Below are 17896 nucleotides of genomic sequence, written 5' to 3' on the forward strand. Positions count from 1 at the left end.
GAATTGTATTTTATTTTGTATTTTGGCCCCCTGAATTATCCTTGTTTCCTGAATTCTTTTTCCTATTTCTTTTTCTTGGTTTATTTCTTTTTGTTAGAAGAGTGTCTCAAATTTGGGGGTATATGGTATAGTCCTGTTAAAGAGTCAATTATGAAAGAGCATATTGGTAGTTCTGTTGATCAATAGTAGGCTTTATTTTAAGTGTATTAGCTGGACTATTGTCACCAAGTCCCATACTTGTCAGGATCTGTAGCCTTTCCTTTAGAGTTTATCGGTTTTCCTGGACACGAATTCTCCAGTATTCTTCCAGGAAGGCATTTTCAGAACCAAATGTGAGAAGGGACCATGTTTAATATGTAAACTTGAATACGTTAAACCTGATTTAACTACAGTATATTGCCTCTCATTTTTGATGATTCCAAGTTTCTTAGTTCAACGTCTTTCCAGTTCAACATCTCATATTAAAAAAAAAAAAAATTCTAGTCTTCTATAGGGATTGACTGGGAAGCTGGCAGGGAAAAGGAGGTGGTTAGGCATAGAATTGTGTGAAATCTGGGTCCTGGCTGCTTGGAAGGTGACCTGAGTCTTAAAAGACTAACAGGGCTTTGGAGCACTGAAGGGAGTTGTGCTATCATTTCTACCAAAGCGTGCACTGTAACTAAAACAGTGAGGCGCAACTGAGTCTGGACAGCAAGAGACATGAACAGATAGAAAAGGGTGGGTATAATGCAGAATAGTACTGAAATGGCTTTGTAGGAAGAGGAGGAGAAAAAAAGTATTGCTTTAAGTCCTTAAAAAATGTAATTTCCTCCTTTGTATTTGATTTTTAACCCAGTAATATGTTTAATTATTATTAAATTATGTATATAAATTATTATCAAACCTCTTGTGGTGGCAGTGGAAATCACAATCTCTTATTCAAAACTTTGGGGAGTGTTTTTCAGAATACTTCGATTTTCAGAAGATAATACAGTAGATATACCACGTGTTACCCAACATACTCAGCAGGCTCTGTGGCAACGCTGTATAATAGATACGTTATTTCCTGAGCAAAACATGATTATTCAAACAAAGTAAAGAAAGAGCATAAAGTCTTTTCTATTTTTTTTTTAAAGATTTTATTTATTTATTTTGACAGAGAGAGAGACAGCGAGAGAGGGAACACAAGCAGGGGGAGTGGGAGAGGGAGAAGCAGGCTCCCCGCCGAGCAGGGAGCCCGATGTGGGGCTCGATCCCAGGACCCTGGGATCATGACCTGAGCCGAAGGCAGACGCTTAATGACTGAGCCACCCAGGCGCCCCTTTTCTATTTTTCTATTTGAGTAATTTTAAATCAGATGTTGCCACCAAACTAGTTCACATCCGGTTCTGCTGAAAAAATTTACCAATAAAACCCAACAAAGCAAGCAGCAAATACACTCATTCAATTTTCAGAACGTTTTAGATTTTAAAATTCATGACCAAGGAGCGCCTGGGTGGCTCAGTCGGTGAAGCATCTGCCTTCGGCTCAGATCATGATCCTGGGGTCCTGGGATTGAGTCCCACAATCAGTGGGGAGTCTGCTTCTCATTCTCCCTCTGACCCTCCCCACTGTTTGTGTGCTCTCTCTCAAATGAATTAATTAAAAAAATCTTTAAAACTTCATGACCAAATCTATAATAACAACAAAAAAAAAGCACAGGTATGTTTTCTAGAAAGTTATATCATAGAAGTGTGTAATTCATTTAAATTAAATTTACTTTAGTTAAAAATTATATATGAACAGCCATACTGTTTCCCAGAGTGGCTGTTCATATATAATTTTTAATGAAATCTTGCCATTTGCAATGACATGGATAGAACTAGAGAGTATTATGCTAGCGAAATAAGTCAGAGAAAGACAAATACCGTATGTAGAATTTAAGAAACAAAACAAATGAGCAAAGGGAAAAAGAGAGAGAGAGGCAAACCAAGAAACAGGCTCTCAACTATAGAGAACAAACTGATAGTTACAGTTTGGGAGGCACGTGGGGATTAAATCGGCGATGGGGATTAAGGAGGGCACTTGTGATGAGCACCGGGTGTTATATGGAAGTATTGAATCACTATGTCGTACACCTGAAACTAATATAACACTGTATGTTAACTGGAATTTAAATAAAAACCTTAAAAAATTATATATGAACAAAACTAGTAAAAATAGTGTTGTTGTTGTTGTTAAGTATACATAACTGGAACTATTTGATCAGGACAAGGGCCAGAGGCTATACTGTGGTAGGGCAGTGTATGGGTAAGGCCAACCTGTGTGCCCTGAGAGTAGCATGTGGGATGCAGGTGCCTGAGTTATAATACCAAGGGATGCCTAAGGGGCTAGAAGATGCTACAATGATTGGGACAGGCCTTCTCTCTCATCCTTTCCAGGAAGGGAACAAGCATCCGAGTGCAAGATAAATCATAAATGTAGCCCTGCCACCCACTTCCCAGTCACCTGAATAACTGAATGAGATTCAACAAACAGTGCAATAAATAGATGTTTAATTCCAGTCACCTTCCTAACTATGCAACACTTGTCCCACATTGCAAAACAAAGGAAAGGGACACAATAAGAGATAGGTAGAAAAACAGGAACTCCTCACTTGTTACTTATGTCTGAATTACTTTGAGGAGAGCAAAAAAAAAAAAAAATCTTTTTATTCTAACAGTAGAGAGTTAAAAAAATGAAAGTTCTCATAAAAAGATAGTGGAATGATGGGTTAAACCTGTGCAAAAGAACAAACTGAATGTAGGTCCTTGATTTGCTTTGGTGGGGAAGAAGGTAAGGAGACCAAGAAAATTTTAAGTATATTTGCTAACAGCAAAAAGTGGAAAAACAAGACTAAGAACCAAAATAAATCAACAAACACTTCCCAGGTGGCACAGCATTGCCCAAGATACTGATTACTTTTCAACACAGGTGGATCAAAACCAGGCTCTACCTAGAGATTTTCGTCATTCACAAGCCAATTCAAATAGTACCGCGTACATGGTGTTCCTTTACAAAAACAAGAACAGCTGAATTCACCCAGAGGTAAAGTTAACAAAGCAAGTTACAGTATGTATCGCATAATATTTTCCTTATGCTGTTATAAAAATGCATTTATATACTTCTATATAAAGATAGGAAGTATATACATTCAAACCCTAACGATCATTGGTGGGATTATCAGTAATATTTATTGCCTTTTTGTTACTCTGGTTCTTTAATGTTCTATGATGAAAATGTATTACTTTCTCATAAAAATTATGAAAATTCCTAATGGAGACTCTTTCTTCAGTAAGTATAGTAAATGAGCTATAGTTATCTTACATACTTTTTATCCTCAACTAAACAGAATGCTATGTTTTGGAACAAATCATAGTTTTTCTCAATGGACAAAAAAATAGATCTCAAGCTGTAGGACAGAAAGCCATAGGAGACTTAACCATAGTTTTCTGGGACAGTTACTTACAGTACACATCCACTCTGATTGACTTTATCGCTGGGGACCCCAAGCCATTCTCTGCTTTACAGTAATACCGGCCTCCTTGGTGTCGCTGAATGTTTGTAATCCTCAAAGTCTCATTGAAGACACTTGAGTCTTGGAATCTGTCAGAGGCACTTCCTGCTGTTTTGGTCCACCTGATCTGAGCAAGCATCAACAAAGATGGTTACTTTAGGTTGGTTTTCTCAAAGAAAAATCAAATAGCCATTACTCATTTGAAGAGTTTGCTTTTGGAGATGCTATATGCCATTCCTAGCAAGTTATCAGAAAAAAAATTAAATTTATATGCACAATTGAATTATAAAAATTTGAATGCAATGTCATTATTAGATAGTGTATGTAATTCTAATTCAATTGTATATAATTCATGAAGAGCTTAATCAGTGTGGGGGGGCAATATAAAGACAAAATAAAGGGAATTAGAGTTAAATATATGTAATATGTTGGAAATATGGATTAGTTTCTCTTTTTGTTGAGAATTTAAATTTTTCTTTCATATTTTTCAAACCCTCCTAAGGTACTCTTTATTTATTTAGTACAGGTAGACTCTTAATGTCTTTTCAGACATGTTTTCGTTATTTTAAATTTCCTATTTGATTTGGATAATTTAAGCAGGTTAGTCTAATGGCTTATTGAGATTATGTGTGATTATATATACCTGGCTGTTACAAGCGTTTTCTTTTTTTTATGGCTTTACTCTAATAAGTCTACAAATGGCTTGTCTGTTTTGATAATTAGAATTCACTTTATATCAATAATTATTTTCAAAAAATGTGCAAACTTTTCCAAAGAGAGCATTTCTATTTAACTGCCAAAACACTTTGAATAACTAAAACATTTCATTATAAACAATAACATTCTCTTAAACACAGCTGTGTACAACAGACTTAGTTTTGGCTAGCAATAAAGACTGGCATTCAACTCCAATTTTGTGTATCTTAGTTTATAAAACCTGAACAAAAGCTAAATAATGGTACTGTAAAGTGATACAAAGTAGGAAATCAAGAGGATTTGGTTTTACTTCTCTCCTTGTCCCTGCTGGATAGAATATTTATTTTTGTTTGTTTTTATTTTTAGGTTGAGAAATGGTTGATAGAAATCCTTGGTCAAACATAGAAGAAGAAATATGGAAAAATGCAACCAAAGACTGAGTCTTCAAAGCTGAAATCCTATAATACTGCCATTATCTATGCTATTTTCATATAATGTTAATTAAAATTTATAATCTAATGACATTAAAAGAATCTTTTAAAAGTCCTCCAATCATTAAACTATCGGTATGAATATAATCATGTCTGTCCTTAATTATGAATGAAATGAAAATGTTACTTAGAGATTTATAAAAACTGAGTAATTCACAAAATAAATATCAAATATTTATTCAACATCTTCTATGTGTATGGAATACACACAAAAGTAAATGGCAAGACTCATGACTTCAAGCAGTTTACAAGCTGGTTCCTAATATGCTCATAAAAAGACAATGTATAACAAGGGCACTGATTTTCTGTTCTTGTATAGACAGATGATAATTCTATGATAATCATTATTGCTAGGATATAATCTGAGATAAATAAGACACAATTCCAATTAAGATACCAAGGTTTTTTTTTTATTATCATAATATAAAATTATATGGTATAAAATTGATTTTGTTTTTTTTTTAAGATTTTATTTATTTATTTGACAGAGAGAGAGACAGCACAAGTAGGCAGAGCGGCAGGCAGAGGGGGAGGGAGAAACAGACTCCCCGCTGAGCAGGGAACCTGACGTGGGGCTCGATCCCAGGACCCTGGGATCATGACCTGAGCTGAAGGCAGCCGCTTAACCGACTGAGCCACCCAGGTGCCCCTACTTTTTAAAGATTTTATTTATTTATTTGACAGAGAGAGACACAGCGAGAGAGGGAACACAAGCACGGGGAGCGGGAGAGGGAGAAGCAGGCTTCCCATAGAGCAGGGAGCCTGATGTGGGGCTCGATCCCAGGACCCTGGGATCATGACCTGAGCCGAAGGCAGCCGCTTAACCAACTGAGCCACCTAGGCACCCACTATAATATAAAATTGTTTTGAATAATATATATTTCAGATAATAAAAAGGAAGTTCAAGATAAAAACAATTTTGGAAATGACCTAACCCTTTCAGATATTAAAAATGTTATTAAGGTACAATGATTAATTTGGGCTATACTGGTACAGTATTAGAAATCATTCAGGAATAGGGGATAGAGAAAGCAAGAGTGTGTGAGAGAGAAACAGAGTGTGTGTGTGTGAGTGTGTGTGTGTGTGTGAGTGTGTGACAGAAGCACAGAGAGGAAGACAAAGGCAGAAACAGAAAAGAGAGAAAAACAGGGAGTGGAAAAACTACGATGCAAACCAGCAGTTATCAACCTTTTGGTTTTAAAATGCCTTTATACTCTTAAAAGTTACAAGGGACCCCAAATAACTTTTATTTAGATTGATTGTATCTATTCATAATTATTGTATTAGAAATTAAAACTGAGGCAATGTTAAACTATGTATTATTAACTCATTTAAAATTATATTAATAAATTGATAACACAAAGAACATTTTTAGTCAGTTTAGTCAGAAAACTATTTTCCAAAACAAAATATAATTGAGTAAAAAAATGTTATGCAGATCTTCCAAATATTCACACATTTCATTACGTAATACCAAAAAAAGAGCAAATTTATGAATCTCACTGCTAATCTCTTCAGAAGAGTCTTTACGTGTTGGGAAACCATCACGCTTATGTGGGAAGATTTTCCAAAATTCTCATTTTTCTCTTAAAACTGAATTATATCATTAGTAACAAATATGGGTAAGGCGTTTTCTTTGGAAATGCAGGTTCACTTCACTGATTTTTAAGAAAATGTTTGCCAAATACCCAAGTCTGAATAACCATAGTTTGTAGACCAGTCATCCTTTTATGTTCTATGAAAAAAAGTGGCAAGTTCAGTACAAAACTCAATCACACAAGTCCTTTACCTTGAGACAAACTCTACACTTTAGGAAGTAAGCAGCAATGCTTTACAGGACTTCTTTATCTTGTCCCACAGAGTATTAAAAATAGAGCACTCAAGTTTGAAGATGTTCAAATGTGATCATTTGTACTGATTTACTGAAGATATTCTTAGTGACATTGTTTTTGTTTGTTTTTCACTGTGAGTGCATGTGAGTGAAGAAAGTGACGAAGAATACAGGCTGATAGTATAATCCGGTGCCACAGCGTTGTTTTGTGCTAAGCTGCTGCCTGTTTTATCCACCAGTGCTTTGCACCATCACCACAAATACAACAGTGAAAAAAATAACATTGTCTTCGTAAGCTTCCTGTAAAGATCACAAGGTCCCCATAGATACTAGCAGCCACACTTCCAGAAACACTGATTAAGAATACAGAAACAGCCCTATCTATGTCTGTATCTATCTCTAGCCATTCATTGTTTAATCAAGGGTGTTGGGACCACTGACTGTATCCATAATAGTAATAAAAAAATAGCTGACTCTCCAACCCACCCTTCACACCGAAATAAAGTCTTGATTCAACAGGCACAAATACTGATAATATCTTTATATTGTTAAGGTTTCATAGGCAGGACTGGAAGGATAAATTGGTAGAAGCTTCCTTTCTGAAAGAAAACTTTGTCAAAAAAATGGAAGCACATTCACACTTTGACTTAGCAATTATCTGGTTAAAGTTTACCTTACTATCATTTGCATAAGAATGCAGAAAATGTATGTGTAATAGTGCAACACCGAGAACAATATAAATATCAAATGATAGGGAAGTGGTTGTAAATTCACTGATTTTAAAATTAAATCGAATGTAGTAATTAAAAGAACTAAAATACAAAGTATATTATTAAATGAAAAAAGGAACAGAAGAAAATATTCTCATCTGTGTAAAAAGTATGTGTGTGTATATGTGCGTGCATGTATATACTATGTTAGAATTACACAAAGAAACACAAAATTTAACATCGATTAACTATGAGTAGGACTGTAAAAAAGAAGATAGTGAAAATGTATGCTTTTACAAAATTTTTATTTAAAATTCTTACTTACACAATTTATTTTACCATGAACAAATACTGTGTTTATTATAAGTTTTAAAAAGAGAAATATAATTCTATAGTGAAATATAGGAAATAAGATAAACTAAAAAACAGAGAAAAATGAAAACAATCACTTAGGAAAAAAATTTCCTTTTTCTCTCCTTTGGAAAACTAAATACTAACTAAAAGGAAATATTACTAAGCCACAGAAAGACATGTCTACTTCTTGAGAGGGCTTACCAAGTTACATGCCTCACTGATGAGAAAAGAAAACTTCAGATACACTATCATTAAAGTTGTGACTTCAAAGTCTACAAAGAAAATTGTATAGGCTTCCAGGTAGAAGGAACAAACTGTTATAATTTGTCAGAGCCTGCTCACTTCCTAATGCTGACTCTCTCCTTCTTCCATAGTAATTGAACCCCAAATTATTAATCAGGCACTTGGCTGCCCAGGACAAAGACATTTCCCACCTATCTATTCATTTATATTCTTCCCAGTGTGTTTTGAGCAGAAATATCCTCCTAGGGAAGTGGCACTCAACATTTTGCTCATTTCTGCACATTCCACTGGCTCCTATCTTGGACTATGAGCTGATTTGGAATGAAAGTGCAGCACAGAGAAGCAATAAAATGGAAGAAATCTGAATCTCTAACATCATGGAGTTGCACCTACCCGCCCTAAACTATTTATAGCCCTGGGCTTCTACATGGGAGAGAAATAAAATTCTAACTTGTTTACATCATTCTTTTGGGGGGATTTTCTGGAACTAACAGCCAAAATTAGCTCTGATAAGCCTGGGGTGGTACAGAAGGTCAGCTTGTCCTCAGGAATCTCATTTCCAAAGCTGATGGTTTGAAAACAGTGGAATAGCGTCAGAATTTACGGAAAAAAGGTGGTGGGAGGGTTTCTATCTCCATATCAAACAATCAAGATCTCATTCATCTACTGTGAATGAAAAATATTCAGTGATAGGAAAACATGCAGTAACCTCAGGGTTCTAATAATCCCACCTGACAAAAATACTTGAGACAATACTCTAATCACCCAATGAATAAACTGAATCTGAGGGTTTGGTTTTGGGGAAGATAGAGAAAAGCATCTGGTGGTGAGTGGTTAATACATGTCCATTTAATAGGTAAGTATAGTTTTTCTGGGTAATAAACAATTTAAGTATTAAATAAAGTTTCTCAAAACTTAAAAAACATAGAATAAGGGGATTTGTAATATCTTAGCAAAATCTTGGAGTTTGAGGTGGGTATAGGACACAAAGGGGAGAGGTAAAACTTAATGACTTGTGGAGATGGAAGGAAAGGGGAGGAGAAAAGTAAATTATACTAAAGTCTTAAACTTTAGGAGAGCTGGAAGGGTAAAGAGCCTGCCTTTATGGAAGAAACCATAGGTATTTTGTTTACAAATAATAATAGAATCATAAGTGTCTGATTAAAATAACAGAAAAATATATAACTCCATTAATGGTAGGGCAAATGAAAAAAAGGGGAATGAGTGGGAGAATAGAAATTTGATAACACGAGCAAAAAGAGAGCAAAAGGAAAAGAGAAATATATAATTCTAAATAAATAAAAAACAGAGAGTAAGATGGAAACAATTGCATCAGTCATAGACTAAATATGAACAGATTGAATTTACCCATTAAAAGAGTCTGTTAGACTGGATTTAAAGGTAACAAGTTTATATGCTATATAAAAATACATATTTTGATATATAGCATAATTAATATATATTTTATATATATATATATATATGATGTGTGTGTGTGTGTGTGTGTGTGTATACACACAGATAAAGTGACCCTAAAAGATTGGTAACCGAAACCAGGACTGGAAAAGAAGGACATGGTCATGAACAAAGTGGTAACAAGAATATGTAAAATCAATTAATCAATCAGTCAAGAGTGATAATATATACAGTAAGATTAAATTAATAAGAACAAATTAACACTTTAAAACACTAACTGGAAAAGAAAGTCATTACTTTCTATAATATAAAAGTTGTAACTGAGAGCAAAAATATATTGTCATGGGGCACCTGGGTGGATCCATTGGTTAAATGTCTGCCTTCAGCTCAGGCCATGATCCTGGGGTCCTGGGATCAAGCACCACATCAGGCTCCTTGCTTGGTGGGGAGTCTGCTTCTCCCTCTCCTGCTGCCCATTCCACCCCCCCCATCATTTCGGTTGTCTTTCTCACTCTCTCTCTCAAATGAATAAATAAAATCTTTAGGGCGCCTGGGTGCCTCAGTTGGTTGTGTCTGCCTTTGGCTCAGGTCATGATCCCAGTGTGCTGGGATTGAGTCCTGCATCAGGCTCCCTGCTCAGCGGGGAGCCTGCTTCTCCCTCTCCATCTGCCCTTTCCCCCCGTTCATACGCTCTCTCTCTCTCTCAAATAAATAAATATTTTTTTAAAAAAACCCCTAAAATATTTAAAAAATATATTTGTCATTAGCTGGTATTGCAGTAAAGTACAGAGCAGCTAAAGACATAACACAAACAAAATTAGAAATGGAATTTGAGAAACATGCAGTTGCAGTGGGAAATTCCAATACATCTCTCTGAAAACTAGGCAATTCTAGATAATACAATTTTTTCTATTAACTAAAAAATAACAAAGACAAGGAGGAACTGAAAAATATAATCAACATGTATGATATGACTAATAAATCTTTCATACATAGAATGAATTTTTTTCTTATGTCCATTACACATTTACAAAAATTGATCATGTAGTTGGAAGCAGAAAAAAAATCTTAATTAAAAAAGCAGACACAGTACAGGTGATGTTATCTAGTCTTAATTAAATACAGTTATAAATAAGTTATCAAAAGATGACTTCTACATGGAAATTTACTTATTGTCAAGAGAAAATTAAAAGGAAAATTGCTAGTGATCTAGAAGGCAATGAATAGAAATCATCTCACACTAAAATCTGTGAATGCAGTGAATGGAGTACATAGAGGAAAATATAAACTGTATATTTTCTTCTATATTAAGGAATGAATGAATAAATGAATAAATAAATAATAAATATAATAAGTACTCATCTAATTTATTTTAATTTAATGTAGGTTCCTGGGCTCTACTCTAATTTACTGCTTGTTAAGCCATACAAGTAGAACCAATTCATCTTCATTTTTAGCTTCTTCTCCCAGAGATTCTTGTGAGCTAGCCTGGCTCAGATGTACAGAAAGTCATTGGGGAAACAATAAAATAGGAGTACCACAGGAAGACTTTCTGGATCATTCAACTCTGCATCCCCAGCAATTAGTTCAGTAGAAATCTATATAGATTAGTACTAGTTTTACTAGTACTACTACTAATACACATATGTTGAATGAAAATACGGGACTTGAGTTGGGACTTGAGAGGTTGATGGATATAATGGTGAGGATTAGGTTCAGCCATAAGATAGACAAATTAACAGTGATTTATACATGATGGAAGTTAAATTTTCTCATGTAAAAGAAATCTGGAGTGAGGCAGGCCAGTGCAGATTTAATGGCTCTATCAGGGACTCAGACTCTTTAGAAGCCCTCCCTACCATGTGTTGCTTGAGCTCAAGGTCCAAAATAGTAGCTACAGATCTAGTTTTCACATCCCATTTCCAGCAGAAGGAAGGAGGAAAGGACAAAAAGCGCCTGCTAGTTGTCTTTTACAAAAGTTTCTAGGATGCTGCCTCATGACACTTCTGCTAACATCGTATTCCATCCCTGGCTACAGGAAAGGCTGGGAAATGTATACTCTACCCCATATAGCATCTCCCTCCCATCCCTCTGCTAAAATCTGATGGCTCAATAATTCTGGAAAAGAGGAGGGAGAATATTTGAGACCACTGCTTCTCCCATAGTGGGAATAAAACATGTCCAATTTTCAGATATGCTGCATTATTAAATATGACTATGTTTAAATCCTGTTACAATGACATTAAACAATCATTTCCATAAAATAACATGAACAGAAAAAGAAAGATACTACAATTTAGGAAATACTTTCTTTGTAACTCTCTACCTAATCTGAACAAACAACATGGAGATCCTCTTAGGTTGCAGAACATAACACATAGCTTAGGGTTATCTAACTCCCAACAAAGAACTGTCTACTTTGTTTTTCCATAGAATGATATTTCTGAAACATCCTTGCTTTTATGTAGCCTTAAATAAAATCAGTGTGAACTGAGATAACTCAAGAAAATGTTAAGAACCTGAAGCACAGGTTGAAGATAGACCTGGATAAACCTAAAAAAGTATATTACATACATGTTATGAACCCAATAAGGGCTTAGATCTTGACAATGCTAAGATTTGTAGGTTCCTCCCCCCTTTAATTAATGTCTAGTGAATGAGGATTTGTGAATTGAAGCTACTGTCTATCATTGTCAAGGAGTTAGGGCATATATATACTCAGGTCAATCTGTAAGAGAGAAATCTGAGCTTTGTCCCAGCCTTATTTGTACTCTGAAAGATGATCCCTCATCAATAAAAGAAAGCCAGAGAAAAAGTAAGATAAAGATCATCTGGGGGCACCTGGGTGGCTCAGTTTGTTAAGCGTCTGCTGTCAGCTCAGATCATGATCTCAGGCTTGTCCTGGGATCAAGCCCCATGTTGGGCTCTCTGCTTAGCGGGGAGTCTGTTTCTCCCTCTGCCTCTCTCTCAAATAAATAAATAAATCACACCTCTAAAAAAAAGATCATCTGATCTGCTATAATTATTGGTGACTTGCCACCAAGGCTTTGGGAGCTAAACAAAGCTAGTTACAGGGTATCAACCTGAAAAAGCATAAAGGGATATCTATGGTAGGTGAGTATGAGCAGACAGTGTTCATTACAGTTTTGAAAATAAAGGTTATCCTCTTATCATGCATTAATATCAGGGGAAATTACAGAGGAAATAGTTCTCTTTGAATTACTAAATACAATAAATAGAATTCTGAGGCACAGACTCCAGATCATACAGGTTCAATTTTTAGTAAGTCATATCCATCTACCATAAATTATAGCAAAATGTCACACTTGCTTCTAAATTCGATTTTATAGAAAGAACCACAATTGTCTGACAAAGCAACAAAAATATAACCTGAAAACTTCCATACTCTATGCATAAAACATTGTACTTTTCTAGTATGCTCAGAATATTGGAGATCACTACTACTACCAACATTACTACTACTACTATTACTAATAACAACATAATAGACACCTTTACAAGATTTCTATATGTTAGATTACTGATATCTGTCCAGAGTGAGATAAGAAAGAATTTCTCAGTGTACGTACTGCAAATATGCTCAGAGAAGCAATAAGGAAAGGTGAGTCTGAACATCAATGATGAATCTTCTCACCCACCAGAGACTAGGAGGGCGGGGAGGGGATCATCATGGTAAATGCATTGGGAATGGAAGGAAAATCGTGGGATGAAGACATGGGTATTTCTGAACACTAGATATGCCTTAAAGCAGAGAAGACTTAGATATTCTGATACTCTTTTTGGCTGTGGCTTTTCTTTGGACTTACACTTTCAAAAACTTACTCTTATATGACTAAACTGTGACTTATGTGACTAAAACTGAATAAATGCAGTGCTTACCCTTGACAATGCCAGGTTTCCTAAACGTATATAGAATGCCACAATAAGGCCAGTAAGCATCATTTCAAGCCAAAGGTGATAGGGTCTTGGTGCAAATAAATACATGCTCATAAATACAAATAGTTGGGGATTAATGTAGACTGCTTCATGGAAGGGTTTTATTTTGTAGCATAACCAAGACATTAACCATGGACTCCAAACAACCAAGTAAAATTTTGTTACTGCAGAGGAACTCTGGAGGGCAAAATATGCTTCTGAATCTATCCTAACTGGAGGTGGGTATGCTGGGCTTTCATATCAAAATTTTACTTCTTTAAAATTTACAGGGGCGCCTACCTGGCTCAGTTGGTAGAGCAGGCGACTCTTGATCTTGGGGTCATGAGTTTGAGCCCTATGCTGGGTGTAGACATTACTTAAAAAATAAAAATTACAAAAATTACAAAATGTTTTTATATCCTGTCATCTGATTTTAATCCCATGACAGATTCTAAAAGGCAGGGAAATGTTTTCTCCCTGTTTCGCAGCTCTAGCTCTTCTAGGGACCATGTGACTCTGTGCCTTTGTACCTGGGCTCCTTTTGACCTGAGAGTTATCTCATTAACTCCCTCTGATCACCCAGAAATTATTTTATTAGAAAGCCTTCCCTGTCCCATAAAGCTCTATTATATCTGTCCTCTCTGTGGCCATAGCACCTTGCAATCCCCTCTACGAGAGTACCCATCACATGCTACAGAAATTAGATATTTATATGTGGTCACACATAACTGGTTCTGCCTGATTCTCTCAGAGCCCCTTTATGCTCCCATCTGTGCCTCCCTAGGATTCTCTGTTTTTTAATGCAATAAGGTCCTTGGGCTATGGAGCCACTCTGGTCTCAGAGGCAGAGTCTTGGGGAAATGCTTCAGAGTTTACCTTCACCCTGTGGCTCTAAGCAATGAAACATTAGAGTGGATATGAAAGCCCAGCATACCCACCTCCAGTTAGGATAGATTCAGAAGCATATTTTGCCCTCCAGAGTTCCTCTGCAGGATCCAGCTGAGCCTAATCTAAAATCACACCCCTGCCCTCCTTCTTCCTTTTACCCTTTGGCTTTCTTGCCCCATTAGCAGTTTCTCCTACAAGCATTTCCTTAATAAATCACTTGCACGTGAATGCTTATCTCAAGCTCTACTTTCAAAGAACCAGACCTAAGACACAATTCTTTTGCCTTTAACAAACTGTAAACCATTGTTCTTGAACTTGATATCTCCCGACTAAAGCACAGAGCCTGGGACATAATAGTCATTAACAAAATCGCTGTTGCTTAAATGAATTCCTAAGCACTCTAATTCTGCTGACAAGGCAAACTTAAATTAGACAAAATCCCACTCCACAAAACACATGCAACATAGTAAGTTTCAGGTGTTGATCTTTTACTATATACTTCAAATCTAAGTTGAGTCTACTCATCCACTTTCATTTTGAAATATCCACAAAAGGAATTTTATTTAAATTTTATAATTTTAATGAATTTATATCAATTCATCTAAATATTTTTGCTCATTACTCTTTGTAAGCATAGGAATTTCTTTTGAACATAGGTGGTTGAAGTTAGAGGAAAATATTAAATACCTCTTTAGTGTCAAATTAGTGTTTGAACTGTTATTGAATTAGCAATTAGTGATATTAAACAGGACAAAAATCAACTATGAGACATGAAAAAAAGAATTTATAAAGATAAATTCATTCAAGAGAACCAGCAATATTGGAGGAAAAACAATATAAAAATTAAACAAAAAATAGATGACATGAATCATGAAATAGTTTATCATAAAACCACCCCCAAGTTTTAGAATAGACACAAACTACTAAGTGAACCAGCAATACAATACAGCTGGTATAATATTAAACACTTTGCTAAATATATTCAAATATGATTGAAATGTAAAGTTTTGACTTCATTTTTTACCGTCATCCAAATGTTTAAAGATTATGACATTTCATACAAGCTGTAGAAAAATAGGAAAGAATGTGTAAGATATTCTCCAAGTTCTCCACAAGGTGGATGGAAAGAGATTTGTTTAGCTGCTTCTTCCCTGGCCACTCCTTAGGCTTTTTAAGCAGTTCCTACTCATGTTCCTGACCTCTGAATTGTTGAGTGCCTTAAAACATGGTCTTTTCTATTTATAGTCACTTCTGGGCCATCTCCTCCAATACTTTAAATATCATTTACATGATGCTAACTCCTTAGTTGGTGTGGGTAGTTCAGGCCAGTCTCCTGGCACCACCATCTGCCCACCATCTCCACTGTAATATATTGAAAATGAGCTCTTGCTCTACCCTCCAAACCAGCTCCCCCAGTCTTTTCCACCTCAGTTAATAGCGACTTCCTTCTTCCAGTCATTCAAACCCAAACTTTGTAGTTACCTTGACGAAAAGAGAATGTGAATAAAAATGCAAAATCATATTATTAATTTTAGTTCAAAAAATCATACCAAATCTGTGATAGACTTCAAAATTTCGTTTATACCTGGAGAAATTGTAAAACAATCATTTACTGAATTTTCCCATTTTGTCTGGGGTCCCCAAGACCACACTGAGCCGTGATGATTCACAGGGGACTTATAAGACTCGTTTCATAGCCATAGTCATGACTATGATATATTGCAGTAAAAGGATACATAACAAAATGAACAAAAGGGAAGGGCGGATGGGGAGAAGTTTAGAGAAAAACAGGCACAAACTTCTAAGAGTCCTCTCTCCATGGAGTCACACAGGAGGCACTTAATCCCCCCCCAGGATTAAATTATGACAACACATGTGAAATGTCTACCACAGAAGTTCATTAGAGCCTCAGTTTTTACTGAAGTTCACACAGGCACCTCTGCCTAGCATATACCAAAATGTAGACTCTCAAAAGTAAAGCAGGTGTTGAGCATTCATCATACTGTTTGGATAACAAGTTAGGCACAGTAAGTCACTCTAATCAAAGAACGTGCACCCTTCCTGAAATCCTAGTTCCCAGATGCCAAGCAAGGGCCAGCCTTGCAAGCAGGCCTTTCTGAGGATGGTTTCCTCAGGCCTGCTAGGTTAAGTACTTCCGTACACATATATACCTTGTGGCTGAAGTGTTGTGTGGCCTTCTGAAGAAGCTCCTTAAAAGAGAAGGGCATGGGGGCGCCTGGGTGGCTCAGTTGGTTAAGCGACTGCCTTCGGCTCAGGTCATGATCCTGGAGTCCCGGGATCGAGTCCCACATCGGGCTCCCTGCTCAGCAGGGAGTCTGCTTCTCCCTCTGACCCTCCTCCCTCTCATTCTCTCTCTCGCAAATAAATAAAAATCTTAAAAAAAAAAAAAAAAAAAGAGAAGGGCATGGGCCAATTATCTTTTTTCCTTTTCTTCCATGTTTCCCCAGGCTCAAATGTGGTAGCTGGGGCCCCAGGATCCATCTTAGATTGTGGGCCACCTCCCAGGTAGAAGTCATGGATGAAGGATGGGTCCCTATGACACCATGATGCCATCATACCATCTCAGTATTCTCGATGTCCAGATTTATTTTCTAGACAGAATTGATGCTTATCTTGTTTAAGCTATTATTTCTGCATTCAGAAATTAGCAGCTAAAGACATTCTATCATGAAAAAATTAAATTAAGCAAAATATAAGAAATCCATTTGTAACATCTGCAGACTCTATAAATAAAAGATCTCTGTCTTTCAAATGTGAAATAATGAAAGTAATACCCTTCAAGAAACAACTAGAAGTACTCAAAGAAATAAACTGCATGCATTGGAAATGCCATATTTAAAGCATCTAAAAGACTTGAGTGCCAACTCATGAGAGAAAAAGTAGACTATTGGTTAAAAAATAAGAAAATCATTAAACTGGGCCTTTACAACTTAATCATCCACACATCATTTTTATGAAGGGGGAGATGCTGTAATGACATACAGTATATTCCAAATACATTTGCTTTTTGTAATCTGAGTGAATAAATAGAGGAGGGTAGTTAAGTTTCTTTATGTTTCTTCTAGGACTTTAAAAGAGCTCCCTGATTTAAATTTAGCACATTTGTACTTAATAATCAATATTTATTTTACCACAAATTTTACTATTGAGGATTATTTTAAATTGTTGCCACTGAATAGCTTCCCATCTTCTTCCTTATGGGTTTCTTATGGGAATTTTTTTCACCATCATCCTCAGTCTTGTTGAAAGTGAAGCAATAATTTCCTTAATGATTTTTTATAATAAAATATAATCTAAATTAACAGTATTGCAGACACTGCAGAGTATTAGAAATGCAATAAAAAAATAAATTGCTCTGTTCTACTCATGCCAAGATAGTGCTCTACTGAAGCTGTAGCTAAATTTATTCATAAGATAACCAAGTGAACTTTGCCATTTAAGGCATTAAAAAAACACCCACACACTTACAGAAAAATTAAAATGCCTTTTGGCATATAGACTTGACAGGATGTTTGTAATTACAGTATTCTAGATTCTCCTAACAGATAAATTCAGCCAGATGTGCCAAATAAATAATTCAGTGCAATTCTATCTCATGTTTTCTAATAATTCATCTAAAATACCCAATAAAAGTTATATTTAATTGGCCCAAGAAAATATTTTAGAGTGAATTATCTGTCCCTCTGCATTTTTCTAGGCACCTGGAACTGGAAAGAGAAATTGACACCTCCAATTCCTACGAGTACATTTTCAATTTTATGGAAAAATTTTATCTCACACTTTTTCCCCAAAATAT

General features: G+C 35.8%; 1 protein-coding gene across 3 annotated transcripts in view; it reads right to left on the minus strand.

Moving 5' to 3' along the window:
• The window catches only part of MDGA2 (MAM domain containing glycosylphosphatidylinositol anchor 2), a 797037-nt gene that overhangs the window by 363185 nt on the left and 415956 nt on the right, over window positions 1–17896 (minus strand). For 2 of the 3 annotated variants that reach the window (XM_078053641.1, XM_078053640.1), the window contains exon 3: window positions 3467–3641. The exons of the other annotated variant lie outside the window; for it this stretch is intronic. In XM_078053641.1, coding sequence (XP_077909767.1) covers window positions 3467–3641 — 175 coding nt within the window. The remainder of the gene's footprint in view (window positions 1–3466; window positions 3642–17896) is intronic. 3 annotated transcript variants of the gene reach the window in all.

Source organism: Halichoerus grypus, chromosome 8, assembly GCF_964656455.1.
Source record: "Halichoerus grypus chromosome 8, mHalGry1.hap1.1, whole genome shotgun sequence".
NCBI classification, from domain to species: domain Eukaryota; kingdom Metazoa; phylum Chordata; class Mammalia; order Carnivora; family Phocidae; genus Halichoerus; species Halichoerus grypus.